This window comes from Chlorocebus sabaeus, chromosome 8, assembly GCF_047675955.1.
Source record: "Chlorocebus sabaeus isolate Y175 chromosome 8, mChlSab1.0.hap1, whole genome shotgun sequence".
Lineage (NCBI taxonomy): Eukaryota > Metazoa > Chordata > Mammalia > Primates > Cercopithecidae > Chlorocebus > Chlorocebus sabaeus.
This window is the reverse complement of record NC_132911.1, coordinates 24,028,566-24,043,775: the sequence shown is the minus strand read 5'-3', so window position 1 is coordinate 24,043,775 and position 15,210 is coordinate 24,028,566. Positions and strand designations below refer to the sequence as shown.

The 15,210-nt window shown below is 34.2% G+C and overlaps 1 protein-coding gene across 1 annotated transcript in view; it reads right to left on the bottom strand.

Moving 5' to 3' along the window:
- ADAM7 (ADAM metallopeptidase domain 7) overlaps positions 1 to 15,210 on the bottom strand; it is a 65,790-nt gene that overhangs the window by 37,581 nt on the left and 12,999 nt on the right. Inside the window, exons 4-7 of the mRNA XM_007961949.3 lie at positions 9,737 to 9,815; positions 7,974 to 8,050; positions 6,762 to 6,951; positions 4,909 to 4,962 (exon numbers count right to left, since the gene is read on the bottom strand). Of these exons, the coding sequence (XP_007960140.3) occupies positions 4,909 to 4,962; positions 6,762 to 6,951; positions 7,974 to 8,050; positions 9,737 to 9,815 (400 nt within the window). The remainder of the gene's footprint in view (positions 1 to 4,908; positions 4,963 to 6,761; positions 6,952 to 7,973; positions 8,051 to 9,736; positions 9,816 to 15,210) is intronic.

The following is a 15,210-nucleotide window of genomic DNA, read 5'->3' as shown; positions in this document are numbered from 1 at the left end:
CTGAAACCCAATACCACGTCCCAGGCAAATGACCGCGGCCATCTTAGACTAGCCAGTCAGTGGAGTCAATAGATTATTGCAGCTGCATGAGTCATTGATGATCCACCAGGTTTTGATTAGTTTATGACACAGTGGTAGATAAATAATACAAAGATTAGAATAACCATATAAAATGTGGGATTTTTTCCTCTTTTCCCATTCTTTGGAATAGTTTGTAAAAGGTAAGGTTATTTATTACAACAAATTTTGGTAAAACTTGTCACCAAACTAGTCTAAGCCTGGTGTCTTTATTTGTTGATAGGTTGTGGCCTACTTATGTAATTTTTCAAATTTGTTGTAAATATTTTTGGGATTTCCTATTTATTGTTGAGTCAGCTTGATAACATTTAACTACATACTTCTGTTTATACATTTATTGGTACATAGTTCTTCATATATTTTTAATGATGTGTAACCTTAATTTTATTTATAATTATGTTTTATTTTCTAACTTTACATATATTTTTATATTTTTTTAATCGGCATTGTCAGAAGCTTGTCTATTTCATTAATGTTTTCAGAGAACTAGTACTTGGCTCTGTTGAACTACTCCACTGGACGTTTTTTTGTCTTTTGTTTCGCCTTGTGGTTTTATTGATTTTTCTCATTGTTAAATTACTTTCCTCTTTTTGTCTTCTTTGGATTTATACTGTTTTGTTTTCAAATCTCTCTAGTTGGACTCTTAGTCTCTTTATTTTCTTTCTTTTTTCTTAATAAAACTGTTTAAATTGACAAGTGTCTAAATACTGGTATGCTACCTGTATCGAGTAAATTTTACTTTAGTGTTTTTTTGTTTTTGGTCAGTTATAAATAGTCCATAATTTCAGATTTAATTTTTTAGACAATTAATATTTGGAAATATATTTTGCTTTAAGTTTCCCAACTAATTGTCTTTTAATGGTCTAATTAAACAATTTTTGTTATAACTTCTAATTTGGTTGTGGCAAAAAAGAAAAGTGATCTTATGATATCTCTTTGTTATTTCTATTTATTTTCTTTGTGGCCAGATACCCTGTTAATTTTTTTCAAATATGTTATTTGTACATGAAAAATATACATATTCTTTTTTAAAAAAATGCAAGGTAGTGTATCAATTGGTTAGATCCAACTTACATTTATGTAGTTCAAATCTTATCAATTTTTGTTGAAGCTATTCCTCTTGACTTAAAATTTTCTGATAGAGAAGAGCTAAAAAATACCCTGCTTTCTCTGGCAAACCTGTTACATTTTTGTTATCTTTTTATACTTTGTTGTTAGGTGTTTTCATATTTTATGTCCTTCTGGTACTCTTTTTCTAATTAATTTTCCAATTTATCTCAAATAACGTTTTAAATCATAAATTATCCTTTACATACTATTAAAATAATAAGATATCTTTTTTGGGGGAAAGATCTACTTTATCTTATTATTTAATGAGATTTTTCAAGTTTCTGAGAAGTTTAGCTATATTTCTTATAAATGTCATAATATCCTTTTTTTTTATATACAGTTTGAGACTTTCTAACTTCTTTTTTTGTTGTTGTTTTGTTTTGTATTTTGGGAGATGGAGGGAGTCTCGCTCTGTCACCCAGGCTAGAGTGCAGTGGCATGATCTCAGCTCACTGCAACCTCCACCTCCCAGATTCAAGCAATTCTCCTGCCTCAACCTCCTGAGAACCTGGGATTACAGGCGCGTGCCACCTCGCCCAGCTAATTTTCATATTTTTAGTAGAGACGGGGTTTCACTGTGTTGGTCAGGCTGGTCTTGAACTCCTGACCTCAGATGATCCACCCGCCTTGGCCTCCCAAAGTGCTGGGATTACAGGCATGAGCCACCATGCCTGGTCAAGACTTTCTAACCTCTAACAGGCAGATGTAATTGTTACATTTACTCTAATTTCTGACACATTTGGAATTACTTTCACATATTATTTTATTTTTGTATTTACAATTCTATATGTATGTATGTGTATATGTAATATAGTCATACATTGCTTAACAATGGGAATATATTCTGAGAAATACATTCTTAGGTGATTTCATCATTGTGCAAACATCATAAAGCATACTTACACAAACCTAGATGTTATAAACTACTACACATGTATACCATATGGTATAGCCTACTGCTCCTAGGCTACAAACCTATAGAGCAGGTTACTATACTGAATATTGTAGGCAATTGTAACATAATGCTTTTTGTATATGTAAACTTAGAAAAAGTACCAAAAAATGTTATAAATGACAAAAAATAAAAAATAAAAAACTGGTATGCCTCCTGGGGAACTAATTATGAATGGAGCTTACAGGACTGAAGGTTTCTCTGAGTGAATCAATGAATGAATCAGTGAGTGAATATAAAGGCCTAGGACATTACTGTACCTCACGGTGAACTTTATAAACACTGTACACTTGGCTCCACTATATGTATACAAGTATAATTTTATTTCTTTAATAAGAAATTAAGCTTGGCCTACTGTAACTTTTTTACTTTATAAACTAAAAATTTTTGAACTTTTGACTTTTTAGACAACAGTTTAAAATACAAACACATTGTACAGCTGTACAAAAATATTTTTTCTTATATCTATATTCTGTAATCTTTTTTCTAATTTTTATTTTTTACTTTTTAAATTTTTGTTAAAAACTAAGACAAAAACCACACATATTAGCCTAAACCTACACAGAATCAGGATCGCCAATATCATTGTCTTCCACCTCCGTAACTTGTCCCCCTGGAAGGTCTTTAGGGGCAATTACATACATATAGCTGCCATCTCCTATGATAACAATGCCTTCTCCTGGAATACCTCCTGAAGGACCCACCTGAGTCTCTTTTACAGTTAACTTTTAAAATATATCAATAAGAATACCCTATAAAATAACAATAAAAAATACAATATAGTGAATACATAAACCAGCAACATAGTTGTTTATTATTATCAAGTATTGTGTACTATACATAATTGTATGTGCTGTACTTTCATATAACTGGCAATGTGGTAGGTTTATTTACACCAGCATCACCACAGACACATGAGTGAAACATTGTGCTATAATTTTATGATGGCTACGATGTCACTAGTGTAGGAATTTTTCATTATCATCCAATGGGACCACTTTCATATATGTGGTCTGTTGACCAAAACATTGTTATGCAGTGCATGACTGTTGGCATATGTGTGCATGTGTGTATTTTCTTTGAGGCTTTCTGTTGGATTGGTCTTTTTTTTTTTTTTTTAATGTTCAAATCCATCTATCCCCCTCTACTCTTTTGGGATATTTACATTCTAACTGCTAGGTTAATAGTGATTACAATTAAAATTTTAACACCCATAGTTTACTTACCAAGTGTAAAATTGTTACTACCTTTACATTCCTAATCTAAAATTCCATAGAACATTTTAAGTATGATTTCTTTCTCCCAACCTGTTATCCTTGCCTGATATTTTAGTACTCAATTTAAATTTTACAGCATTTTGCATTAGCTGTTTGAATGTATTGTTCTAGAAACTATGTCTTCTGTTGTTTAAAAGGTATGCTCTGTTTGTGATTTACTTATAGTCAATCTATCTGTTTCTTATAGTTGATTTTAAAAGATTTTTTCTTTGTCTTTGATATTCAGAAATTTTTCTACAATATTATCTGATTTGTTTATTCCTTTCCTTCTGGAAAATTCTCAAGAATTGCCTCTCATTTGTCATCTGTCATCCAGTCGTTCCCACTCACTCTTTATAAACTTCATATTCTGAATTAATGTCTCTTATGTTCTCTTTTACAGTTTCCAACTTTTTATTTCTCTGGAGAAATGGTTGTTTCTCTAACTCCTCCATTCTCCAATTCACTAATTATTTCTTCACATGCATCTAATCTTCTGTTTAATTTTTCCAAGGGTATATACTTTTTCCTTTCATAAATGTTAAAACAGGTAGTTTTTCAAGTATGCCTGCCTTGTTTTCCAGTCTTTTCTAGTTATTTTAACATCATTTTTATTAATCTTTACATCTTTAATAAGTTAAAACATATAATTTAATGTTACAGCATAGTCTGAAATATCGTTGGATGATTTACAGATCCTGGAGAGCTTATTTTCCTTTTGTTTAAGTTGGTTGGCTTCCTTATGTAGTTCGTTCTATCTTAGATTATTAAAGAGTCATTTTAGGGCATTTTTGACTTGACCTCCAGCAGTTTAGCAGGTGTCTAATAAGTTTTTATATTAAAAAGTTTGCTTGGCAATGCTGCATCTGAAGAAATATATAATATCATGTCCCACATCTGTGCATAACACAAACAGGAGATTTGTTTTCCCATGTGAAACATTTTACCTGCTCATGGCTACAGGCAGACAGAAAATTTGCTTTATTTCTTGCAGTTTCTGTGGAGCGTTTCTAGTTCCCTTTTCTGAGACGGGCAGGCCTTTATGACTCTGAGAATGATGCAGAGGTCTCATTTCCAAATTTCAGTATTTTGCTTCTCAGGGGTTTAATTTCTTAATTGCCTCTTTTTGCATTCTATATATCGGGATCACCAAGCCTTTAAATTTTACTTACTGTTCTGATAGAGATTTTCTTCTTCATTTTTAGTACTTGTAGATTTTCCACTTTTTCTTTTGAGCTTAACAATAGGTTGCTAAAATGTTTTCAATTTTTTGTATGTTGTTCAGCATTTCCACACATTCTTAATGGAGACAGGTGTTCTATTTTGGGTCAGTCTGCTGTTGTGGCAAAGGACCCCATAGTCTCTTATGTACATCTGCTTTGGAAAACTAAAAATAGGACTTTGAGCCTAGAATGGAACTCTGATTAGAACACCTTTTTTCTCTATGCTAGAATCATAACTACAAGTTCTACAAGAAAGAATAAAGAGAGATATGTTCAGCTGAAAACTTACCACAGTATCATCAGCAACAATGAACAATTCAATGTACTTTTCATTATGGATAGCCTGTAAATTTAGGGAAAATCCAGTTGAAGTATATTTAACACTTTTTATCTTAACCCTTTAAGTTGAAAAAAAAAACTAATATTTTCAAGATAAGAAATGTTAATATTATGGATACAAAATAGGGAGGCACATGAATATGTAAAAATTATACAAATTTATCTAAATGAGATCTACTATATGATTAAACATGGGGTCCTATATATCGGATTGTAGTATTTCCTATTTGTTCTTTTTATCTTTTCTTTTTTTAAAAAAAAAAATTATTTTATTTTTAAATTTCCAGGCTACATGTACAGGATGTGTGGGTTTGTTACACAGGTAAATGTGCGCCATCGTGGTTTGCAGCACCTATCAACCCATCACTTGGTATTAAGTCCAGCATGGATTAGCTCTTTTTCCTAATGCTTTGTTTAGGCTTTCAGGTCAAATAAGAGTTGTAAAGAATCATAAACTCATACTTTAAATTTTTGTTTTGTTTTCTTCATTTACTGAGTCAATGCTTCATTAGTAAGCTCATGTGAAAAACATCCATCTGTACCTGACAGTTAAAACATAGGATGAAGTAATAGGACCGACTGCATTTCTTGTACTCCTTCCCCTGCCTCCCAACTTTCTAATTTTCAGTAGTCTCAATTCCAAGGAAACATGTATAAATTTTGCTAATTATAGATCTTTCATTTTTATATATTTATTTATTTTTCTTTTGAGAAAGGGTCTCACTCTGTCACCCAGACTAGAGTGCAGTGGCAAGATCTTAGCTCACCGCAGCCTCCACCTCCTGAGTTCAAGCCATTCTTCTGCCTCAGCCTCCCAAGTAACTGGGATTATAGGCACACGCCACTACTGCCCGGCCAATTTTTTGTATTTTTAGTAGACACGGGTTTCACCATGTTGGCCAGGCTGGTCTCAAACTCTGACCTCAAATGATCCACCTGCCCTCAGCCTCCCAAGGTGTTGTGATTATAGGCATGAAGCATGAGCCACCATGCCTGGCTGATCTTTTATGTCTATAAAACACCAATACTAGGAGATTCTTCTAAGTGTTCAGTTTTCAGTATGCATGCACCGAGGTATGTACACATTCTCTGAGGACAAACCAGAGGTAAATTGTTCAAAGATTTGGCTAAATCATTTTTCTGTGGACTAAGTAATCGTTTATTTGTTGTTTTATTCAATCAAGAAACATCCATTAGGCATATAGTGTGTTTCAGACACTATATGAATCAAGGACATATGAAAAAGAAAAACAACAATGTAGTTTACAGGCTAACATCCACTGGGAATTTAAGGAGATATAGATTAGTTGTGTAGAAAAACCTAAAGCTCCAAGGACTATGTTTATACAACCATCCCACCGAAAACTGAACTTGTTTTATCCTTAATTGTCCTTAACCATTAAAATATTTGGTTGATAAAAAGGGCTGAACATAGCTTGCCATCAATAATTCTGCAAAAAATGTCAGGGAAGACAAGGAAAGATAATATCTCTAGATTATGTTTTAGGACATTGAAAATTCCATTATTTCCAACTACTCATAGCCCCAGTGCTATCAATCTATACGTAGGATTGTAGAATCATCCTTTGTTGAAACTTATGAAACAAACAGATTTACTCTATGCAAATAAACTTTTTACATAGATAACTGAAACAAAAGTTTTCAAATTTCAAATATCAGATAAAGTGCCAGACTCAAAGTAACACATACATTTCACTAGCTAGACTCATGCTTTCTCCCTAGACATCATCAAGAAAATAAAAGGTGTTTCATTTGGGGTAAAGATGACTTAATAATACTCACTTTCATTTTGGGATCTCCTTCAGATTCAGTATCACCTGGAACAGTTTTTCTGGTAAAATTAAGCTCTGTACAGGAATAATTGGCAACATACGGTACCCTCGGGTTATATTTGAATACCAAATGTTCTCCCTCATCTGAGTATTTCACTGGTTCAATGAGGTATCTTTGGTCATTTACTCTGAAGAATCCCCTGTAGAAATTGGGAACACAATGTATATTCAAGGTCTATAGTTACTCTATTTCATTGCACTGACTTTGTCTTTTCAAGAAAGAGAAACTACAAAGTCAGCGCCTCATGAACATGTAGGAGGGTGCTTTCAGTGGTAAGGAAATGTGATGATACGTAGCCTTTGACTGAATCAATACTTTTTTCTAAGAGTCAACTTACTAGATTTTCAGAAGTTGCACAGCCTAATACCTGCTTTGAGTACAGGTAGGGTAGCAAGTCCCACTGGTGGTTGTGGACCGCTGTCAAGTCTTATGACTTATTGCAAAAATTATGTGAGTTTCTATGTCTATCACGACGTGGAATATATTTAAAAGTAAATATATGAAAGTAAAAATACTAATATGTGGTAATTGTGTCATTAAAGGGGTTCTCATTCTTGAAAATACTAAGAACTAGTCAAGTAAATTTCCCATAATTAAAGACAAAACTTCCTCGTTCTTCTACTCTTTACCTCTCCACATCATGCTTCTTTGTCCATGAGCCTATGATCTATAGAGAACTATAGGCCTTACTTCTGAATTTTTACTTTCAAGAGGCTGCAAACACAGCTTGATTTAGTAAAAACTAAATGAGTCAAGCCTCATGGCATAATGGGAATTCACAAAACTAGTATTCAAAAGTCCTGGGTTTTGGACTCAATTTTACCACTAGCAAATGAAATATTCAGGAGAAAGTTTCTAATTTCAGTCAGTATCCTGATCAATAAAATGAGAGGCCAGACTAAATGATTTTCAGTAATCTTCCAAATATGAATCCCTTATTCATATACTGCAAAGCATGTCTCATTCAGGACTATGCATTAGACATCTGTTTGTCAAAACTTAAATCATAGGGTAGAGCTGAAACTGCTAAAAGTGCACAGCAACTTTTTTCTTATTCATTTTTCTATATACGAGGAGTGATAAAAGAAAATCAACAAAGTTAACTTCTTTGAAAATCCATAGGAAAACTCATAAAGGAAAACAAAAGATATTCTGCCTTACCTTAGACCATTACACGTACTGATACTGGCAGCTGAATCATATTCATGTACTATGGATCCTTGGTAAAAACAGTGATCCTAAAATAGAAGAAGACTCTATTACTATATATATAAATATTGATATTATATAGATATTAATATCTAAATATTTTCTGTTCGGAATGTATCAATATTTTATTTTGACAAATTACACTGATATTTGTTCATGCGTTCATTCATTAAATTCTTTCATTTGGAAATATTTGAGCCTGCTTCAGAGGCCTTTTACCTTAATTATGTGATTATTTTGTGTAAAGCAAAGTATAGATTCTTCCTCTACAAATCTTATAGTGTATTAATGATGACAGTAGTTTTAGAATTGTGACCATTTTCCTTAGAAATATAACTTCTTAATCCACCCTATAATTTTTATCAAACTAACCCTTCTGTGATAATACTATAATTTTTCCCAGTTGCCCATGAAATCAAGACAAATGCTTGATGATCATGAAAACTAGGTCTCCCTCTCCAACCAGTTCCCCTAACGCCTTTCTCTCTGGCCTGTTTCAATCAAGTTGGTGTCTTTTTTACTCCTTCCTTGATGCTCTGCCCGTGGTAGTCCAATCAGATAATCATTTTTCCCATCATTTCCATGTGTTCAAATCCTACCTATGGATGACACTTTCTATGGTCTTCCAGTGACCTCACACTCTCACAAATAACCCACCCCCTGCATCAAAGAATGTTACCCAGTTTTCCTCTTGTCCTATTTTGAAGATTGCATAAAGACTTAGCTCTCATAGAAGTTGGAAGTTGCAGCCAGGTACAGTGGCTCATGCCTGTAATTCCAGCACTTTGGGATGTCAAGGCGGGCGGATCCCGAGGCCAAGAGATCAAGACCATCCTAGCCAACATGGTGAAACCCCGCCTCTACTGAAAATACAAAAATTAGTCTGGCGTGGTGGCATGTGCCTGCAGTCCCAGCTACTCGGGAGGCTGAGGCAGGAGAATTGCTTGAACCCGGGAGATGAAGGTTGCAGTAAGTTAAGATTGTGCCACTGCACTCCAGCCTGGCCAAAGAGTGAGACTCCATCTCAAAAAAAAAAAAAAAAAGTGACGTTCCATCTCAAAAAAAGAAAAAACAGTTGACTGTTGCTTTAAATAGAGGAAATACTTTTTTAAATGTATAGTTTTGGTAAAAGTAATGTTCTTGGAAGGTTACAGAGAACCTGCTTTGCAAAAAAGCAATGGGGGTATAAAAATAAAATCTATATCTAGATTTTATTAAAATTAATGGAATTATATTAATAATAAATGAACAAAAAGTCATTTGAGGATTGAAGAAAAGACCTTAATATTGGTGCATCAGAAAAACTGGGTAAAGGGGTGAGAATCACAAAAGGATCAATGAATGGAGATTTTAAACTTGTTTCATAGCTTCAGATTTTATTCTTGTAGCTTGATCACAGCCTCATAAGGTGCCTTATATTTTTGGTGTCCTGCTTTACCCTCTCCCAGACTTAACACCATATTGAGTGTATAGAAATCAGTTTAGGAAAAGAAAAGATATATTAGCAGTCAATGATTTGCTTGTTACACAGTAAGAGGTTAGGGTCCACACAACCGTATTTTTATACTATAATTTTTCGGTGAGAGTAATCAATTCAGAACTTATTTCTGATGTAGTACTTTCTGGAGCAGCTTGTACAGATAGAACAGGGTTTCAAAATCACATCGGGAGATACTACTTTTAGAGAAGAGACACAGGAAAGTTCCATAAGATACCATGATCTGAAGATGCCTGGTGAACGCTTCTCCTTTCATGGAGTAGAATGTTTCACTGTAATTGGAGCCTAGGAACTCCCTGAAAAAGAGGGCAGACAGGTGGTGAGACTTGTTCATTCTAAAAATCTGACAGATACAACCAATAATGTGATGGAGAAGTGTCCAGTTTGCTTCCACATCTCAGCAAGATCCTCTTCTGCTAAAAATAGTAAAGCAAAATCAAGCCTACTCATATGAAAAGCCTTTCTAACTAAATATCATGGTTCATAAAGACTGTAGAAAAACTAGAAAATAGATTCTGGCAGTTTTAGCAAAGCAGTATTTTTTAAAAAGCTTGGCGAAAATGTTATCTAAGTAAAACCCTGAGACCAAAATTAATGCAAAATACATACATTAATATATGTGATGAAAATGTCTTGTATTCATCACATCATAAGATATATGTGGTGAATATGTCTTAATATATAGTAAGCTAACAGCTACATATTTAGGTAAATGCAATATGTATTAATTATAACAAATTTACACTAGCCATGCTGTATTTGGAACTGAGCCCAATCTCTCTCCCCCATGGCAAGACCTTACCGTTGCAGTTGTCTCTGTATCTATAGTGATGGGCCTGAATAAAGCCTGCCTTATGGTGCTTTAACAACTGTCACTGAATAATTTTTTCTTTAACATCTTTTTGGACTATCCATGGCCACTTCTTGATCCCAATTTGAACATAAGAAACGTGTAGAAGTTCTTCTAAACTCAGTGCAAAACATACTTCCTGACACCATCAAGCAGATTTTCAGATCCCTTCCTAAGGTGTATTTCACACTTCCATAGATGTTTATTTTCACGTTTGCCACATTTTTATTATGTATTTTAGAGGTCACCAAACCTTTTCTGTACAGGTGAAGATAATAAGCATTTGAAGCGGCCGGGTGTGGTGGCTCACGCCTGTAATCCCAGCACTTTGGGAGGCTGAGGTGGGTGGATCATGAGGTCAGGAGATTGAGACCATCCTGGCCAACATGGTGACATCCGGTCTCTACTACAAATACAAAAATTATCTGGGTGTGGTGCATGCCTTTAACACCAGCTACTGGGGAGGCTGAGGCAGGAGAATCAATCACTTGAACCAGGGAGTCGAGGTTGCAGTTGAGCCGAGATCGCACCACTGCATTCCAGCCTGGCAACCGAGTGAGACTCCGTCTCAAAATAAATAAATAAATAAAAATAAAATAAAAATAATAAAGATTTTTAAAAATACACATTCAAGGCTATATGGGCCACATACATGGCTGCTATTACATGTTCTTTGTCTGATTTTATTTTTTGTTATTATTGCTGTTGTTTATACTCCAGATATTCCAAATTTAAGCATTACTCTTAGATTAAGGGGTATACATACATAGAAAACATGTCCAATTTGTTGTGCCAATTATCATTTGTTCACCCCTGGTATATTTCATGTCAGTCTTCAAGGTTACCTATGAATTACCTTGGGAAAGGGACTTTTTCATTTTTATTTATTTGTGTCTCCTGGTTTCTAAGGTAGTATTTGGAATACTAGGAGTGGTCAAAAAAATTCTGAACTAATGTTTAAAATGAACTAAATATAGCATTTCCCTACTGCTATGGCTGAATAAGCTACTATCAGACAGACATTCTGTATATAGTTATTTAGTTCTGGATAATGTATAAAAAGAAAGTACCTAAAGGGTCTAGGTACGGAGCAAAAACAACATCTTCCAGGAAAGGGAAGGAGGCACAGGGAAGAAGGCACAGCATGAGATGAAGTTTCCAGTTTTACAGCATTTAGCCTGAGGTCAGGCTGAAGTCTGCCTTATAGAGGATGGATAAAACTCTGCTAGAAATCCACAGTTGTTCTGATTTGAAAAGCCATATAACAGAGTTTAAAGTAATGACAGTAACAGGAATGTACACAGTAATCATGGGGAAAAAATGAGAGAGTGGGGAGAATCCTCAGTTCTGTAAACAAACTCAGTTTGAAATTCAGAAATTTCCCTGAACTATGACCTGTGAGGGATAGACTAAAAGTAGCCATGCTAAGAATAAAACAACTAAGCTAAAATTTGAGCTGCCACCGAGAAGACAGAATTTGCAGTTTAAGCCCAACAAAGTTAATCTCCAAATACAATGAAAATATGAGAACTCTTCAGCAGAACATAATAGAATTCAGAGTCTGTTTCACATAATATTCAAATTGTTCAGTTCATCATCCAAATTTACACAATGAAGAAACATAAAACATTGAACTATTGTCAAGAGAAAAGATGATCAGCAGAGACTTATCTCAGGTTAATCTAAAACTTGAAATTATAGATAAGACTTTTAAAGCAGCTACTGTAACTATGCTCAGCAAAATAAGAGAAAGTTATTTGCAAAGCATGCAAAAACTGTGGCAGATAAATAGAAGTTATATTTTTAAAAAACAAATTGAAAATGTTATAACTAAAACCTACCTAGATAAAAGTTTTACTTGATATCCTTAAAATGAGAACAAAACTGATAAAAGAAAGAGCTGACAGACTCAATGAGAGTTCAATAGAAATTATGTAATCTGAAAAAGAGACAGAAAAGAAGTAGAGCTTCAGAGTCAAGTAGATTATATCAAAGGACTAACATACTGATAAGTGGAGTGCTAGAAAGTGGAGAAAGGGTGCAATAGAAAAAAAATGGAAAAGTAGTAGCAAAAAAATGAACCCAATTTGGAGAAAGACATGAATTGTAATTTCAAGATGTTCAGCAAACATCAAGCAGCATTTATATGAAGAAAGTCACTCCTTTGCACATCACTGTCAGATTGCAGCATATCAGAAATAAAGACAAAATCTTGAAACCAGCAAGAGAAAGACAACACGTCTTTCTGGCGAAATTTATACAACTGGGGAACAGAAATTTATACGACTATTAACATTGTATTAGAGACCATGTGAGCCAGAAGAGAGGAGAACATCATCAGTCATCATCTTTTCTTAAAAAATACAGAAAATGGACCAGGTGCAGTGGCTCACCCCTGTAATCCCAGCACTTTGGGAAGCCGAGGTGGGTGGATCATGAGTCAGGAGATCAAGACCATCCTGGCTAACATGGTGAAACCCCGTCTCCACTAAAAATACAAACAATTAGTTGGCGTGGTGGCAGGTGCCTGTAGTCCCAGCTACTCAGGAGGCTGAGGCAGGAGAATGGCCTGAACCTGGGAGATGGAGCTTGCAGTGAGCCAAGATCACACCACTGCACTCCAGCCTGGGTGACAGAGCAAGACTCTGTCGTAAAAAAAAAAAAAAAAAAGAAAATTGGTGAACCCAAAATTTACATGCAGCAAAATGCAGCAAAAACAGCCTTCAAGAAGGAAGACAAAATAGACGTGCAGATAAAAGAAAACTGAAGTAAATTTTTGCCACAGATCTATACTACAAAAATTGGTGAAAGTTCTTTAGTTTGAATGAAATTGTAACACATGAAAAACTGAACCTCTAACAAAAGGGAGAGATAAGAAATGATAAATAAATGAATAAACTAAAACATATTTTCACATAAGATACATATAAATGTTTAAAGTCAAAATTATAGTTATGCATCATGGGATTAATAATCTATATAAATATATGTATATGGCAACTTTGCACAAATAAGTAGTATCTGTAAGTGAACTTATTGCAATGTTTTTACATTTTACATACAATGACATGGTATTAACTATAAATAATAACGTAATTAATTGTAAATATATGCTGCAATTTCTAAAATGAAAATTTAATGTAGAGAGTCATTGTTACAAATTTAACAGATTAATAAGAAGCCAGTAGGGAAAGTGAAAAACAAAGTAAGCCAAAGATCAAAGGAAAAAGGATAGTAACAGAGGAGATAAACAGAAATGAAATAATTCCAACCATACGAATCATAACATTTAATGTAATGTTAATAGGAATGGTAACATTAACATTAAATGTTAACCTACTAAAAAAGAATAGGCCGGGTGTGATGGCTCACAAATGTAATCCCAGCACTTTGGGAGGCCGAGGTGGGCGGATCATGAGGTCAGGAGATGGAGACCATCCTGGCTAACACAGTGAAACCCCATCTGTACTGAAAATACAAAAAAAAAAAAAAAAAAAAAAAAAACATTAGCCGGGCATGGTTGCACATGCCTGTAGTCCCAGCTACTCAGGAGGCTGAGGCAGGAGAATTGCTTGAAACTGGGAGGCAGAGGTTCCCTCTGGGAACCGAGTGCAGTGAGCCGAGATTGCGCCACTACACTCCAGCCAGGGCGACAGAGCGAGACTCTGTCCAAAAAAAAACCCCCAAAAAACAAACAAAAACAAGCAAACAAACAAACAAAAAGAATAACATTAACATTCAATGTTAATGTTAACATTCCATTGAAAATCAGAGATTATTAGAATGCATTAAAAATCAGGACCAAACTAATTTCCATCTTACAAAAGACACATTTTAAATGTAAAGACACAGATATGTTGAAAGGAAATGAATAAAAGAATTGTATCTTATTTATATAATAAACATAAGAAGGCTGGAATAGCTGTGTTAATATCAGATAATAAACTGCAAAATACACAAATGATTGGCCCAAAGATATGTTTTTTAAAAATCAAACAAATCCAAACATTGGCAATTAAACATACTCTAAAATGATTCACGACTCAAAGAAGAAATCCCAGAATAAAGAAGAAGATATTTTGAAATGAATGATAATAAAAAAAAATCAAGACTTTTGAGATGTATCTAAATGAAGACTTGAGAGAAATGCTATGACTTCAATATTTTAAATACTTAGAAAATATTAAACATTTCTATAACCAGAGAAAAATAAACACCCAGTAAGAAGAAAAAATAAAATAATACAAATGATAAAGGAGATCAGTGAAATAAATAGACAACCAATTACAATTATTCACAAAGCTAAAGAAAAGATCAGGCCAGGCATGATGGCTCACTCTCATAATCCTGGCACTTTGGGAGGCCAAGGCAAGAGAATTGCTTGAGCCCTGGAGTTTGAGACCAGCCTGGGCAATATGGTGAAAACCCATGTTTACATAAAGGGTTTTAAAAAACAAACCAGGCATGGTGGCACATGCCTATAGTCTCAGCTACTCAGGAGGATGAGGTGGGAGGATGCCTAGAGACTGGGAGGTTGAGGCTGCAATAGCCATGATTGCACCACTGCACTCCAGCCTGGGAAACACAGTAGGACTCTGTCTCAAAAACAAAAAATAAAAATAAAAATAACTAACTAAATAAAAGGTCGACAATTGATAGTCCCTTTTAGATTGGTAATATAAGAAGAAAAACCCAAATTACCAATGTTAGAAATTTAAAAAAGAGTTATCACTCAATAAATTATTACTTTTTAAAATAATTATAACATTATAAAACACTTTATGCCAAATATGGGGGAACTTAACTGAAATAGACATTTTTCTTGAAAACTGTAATTTAAA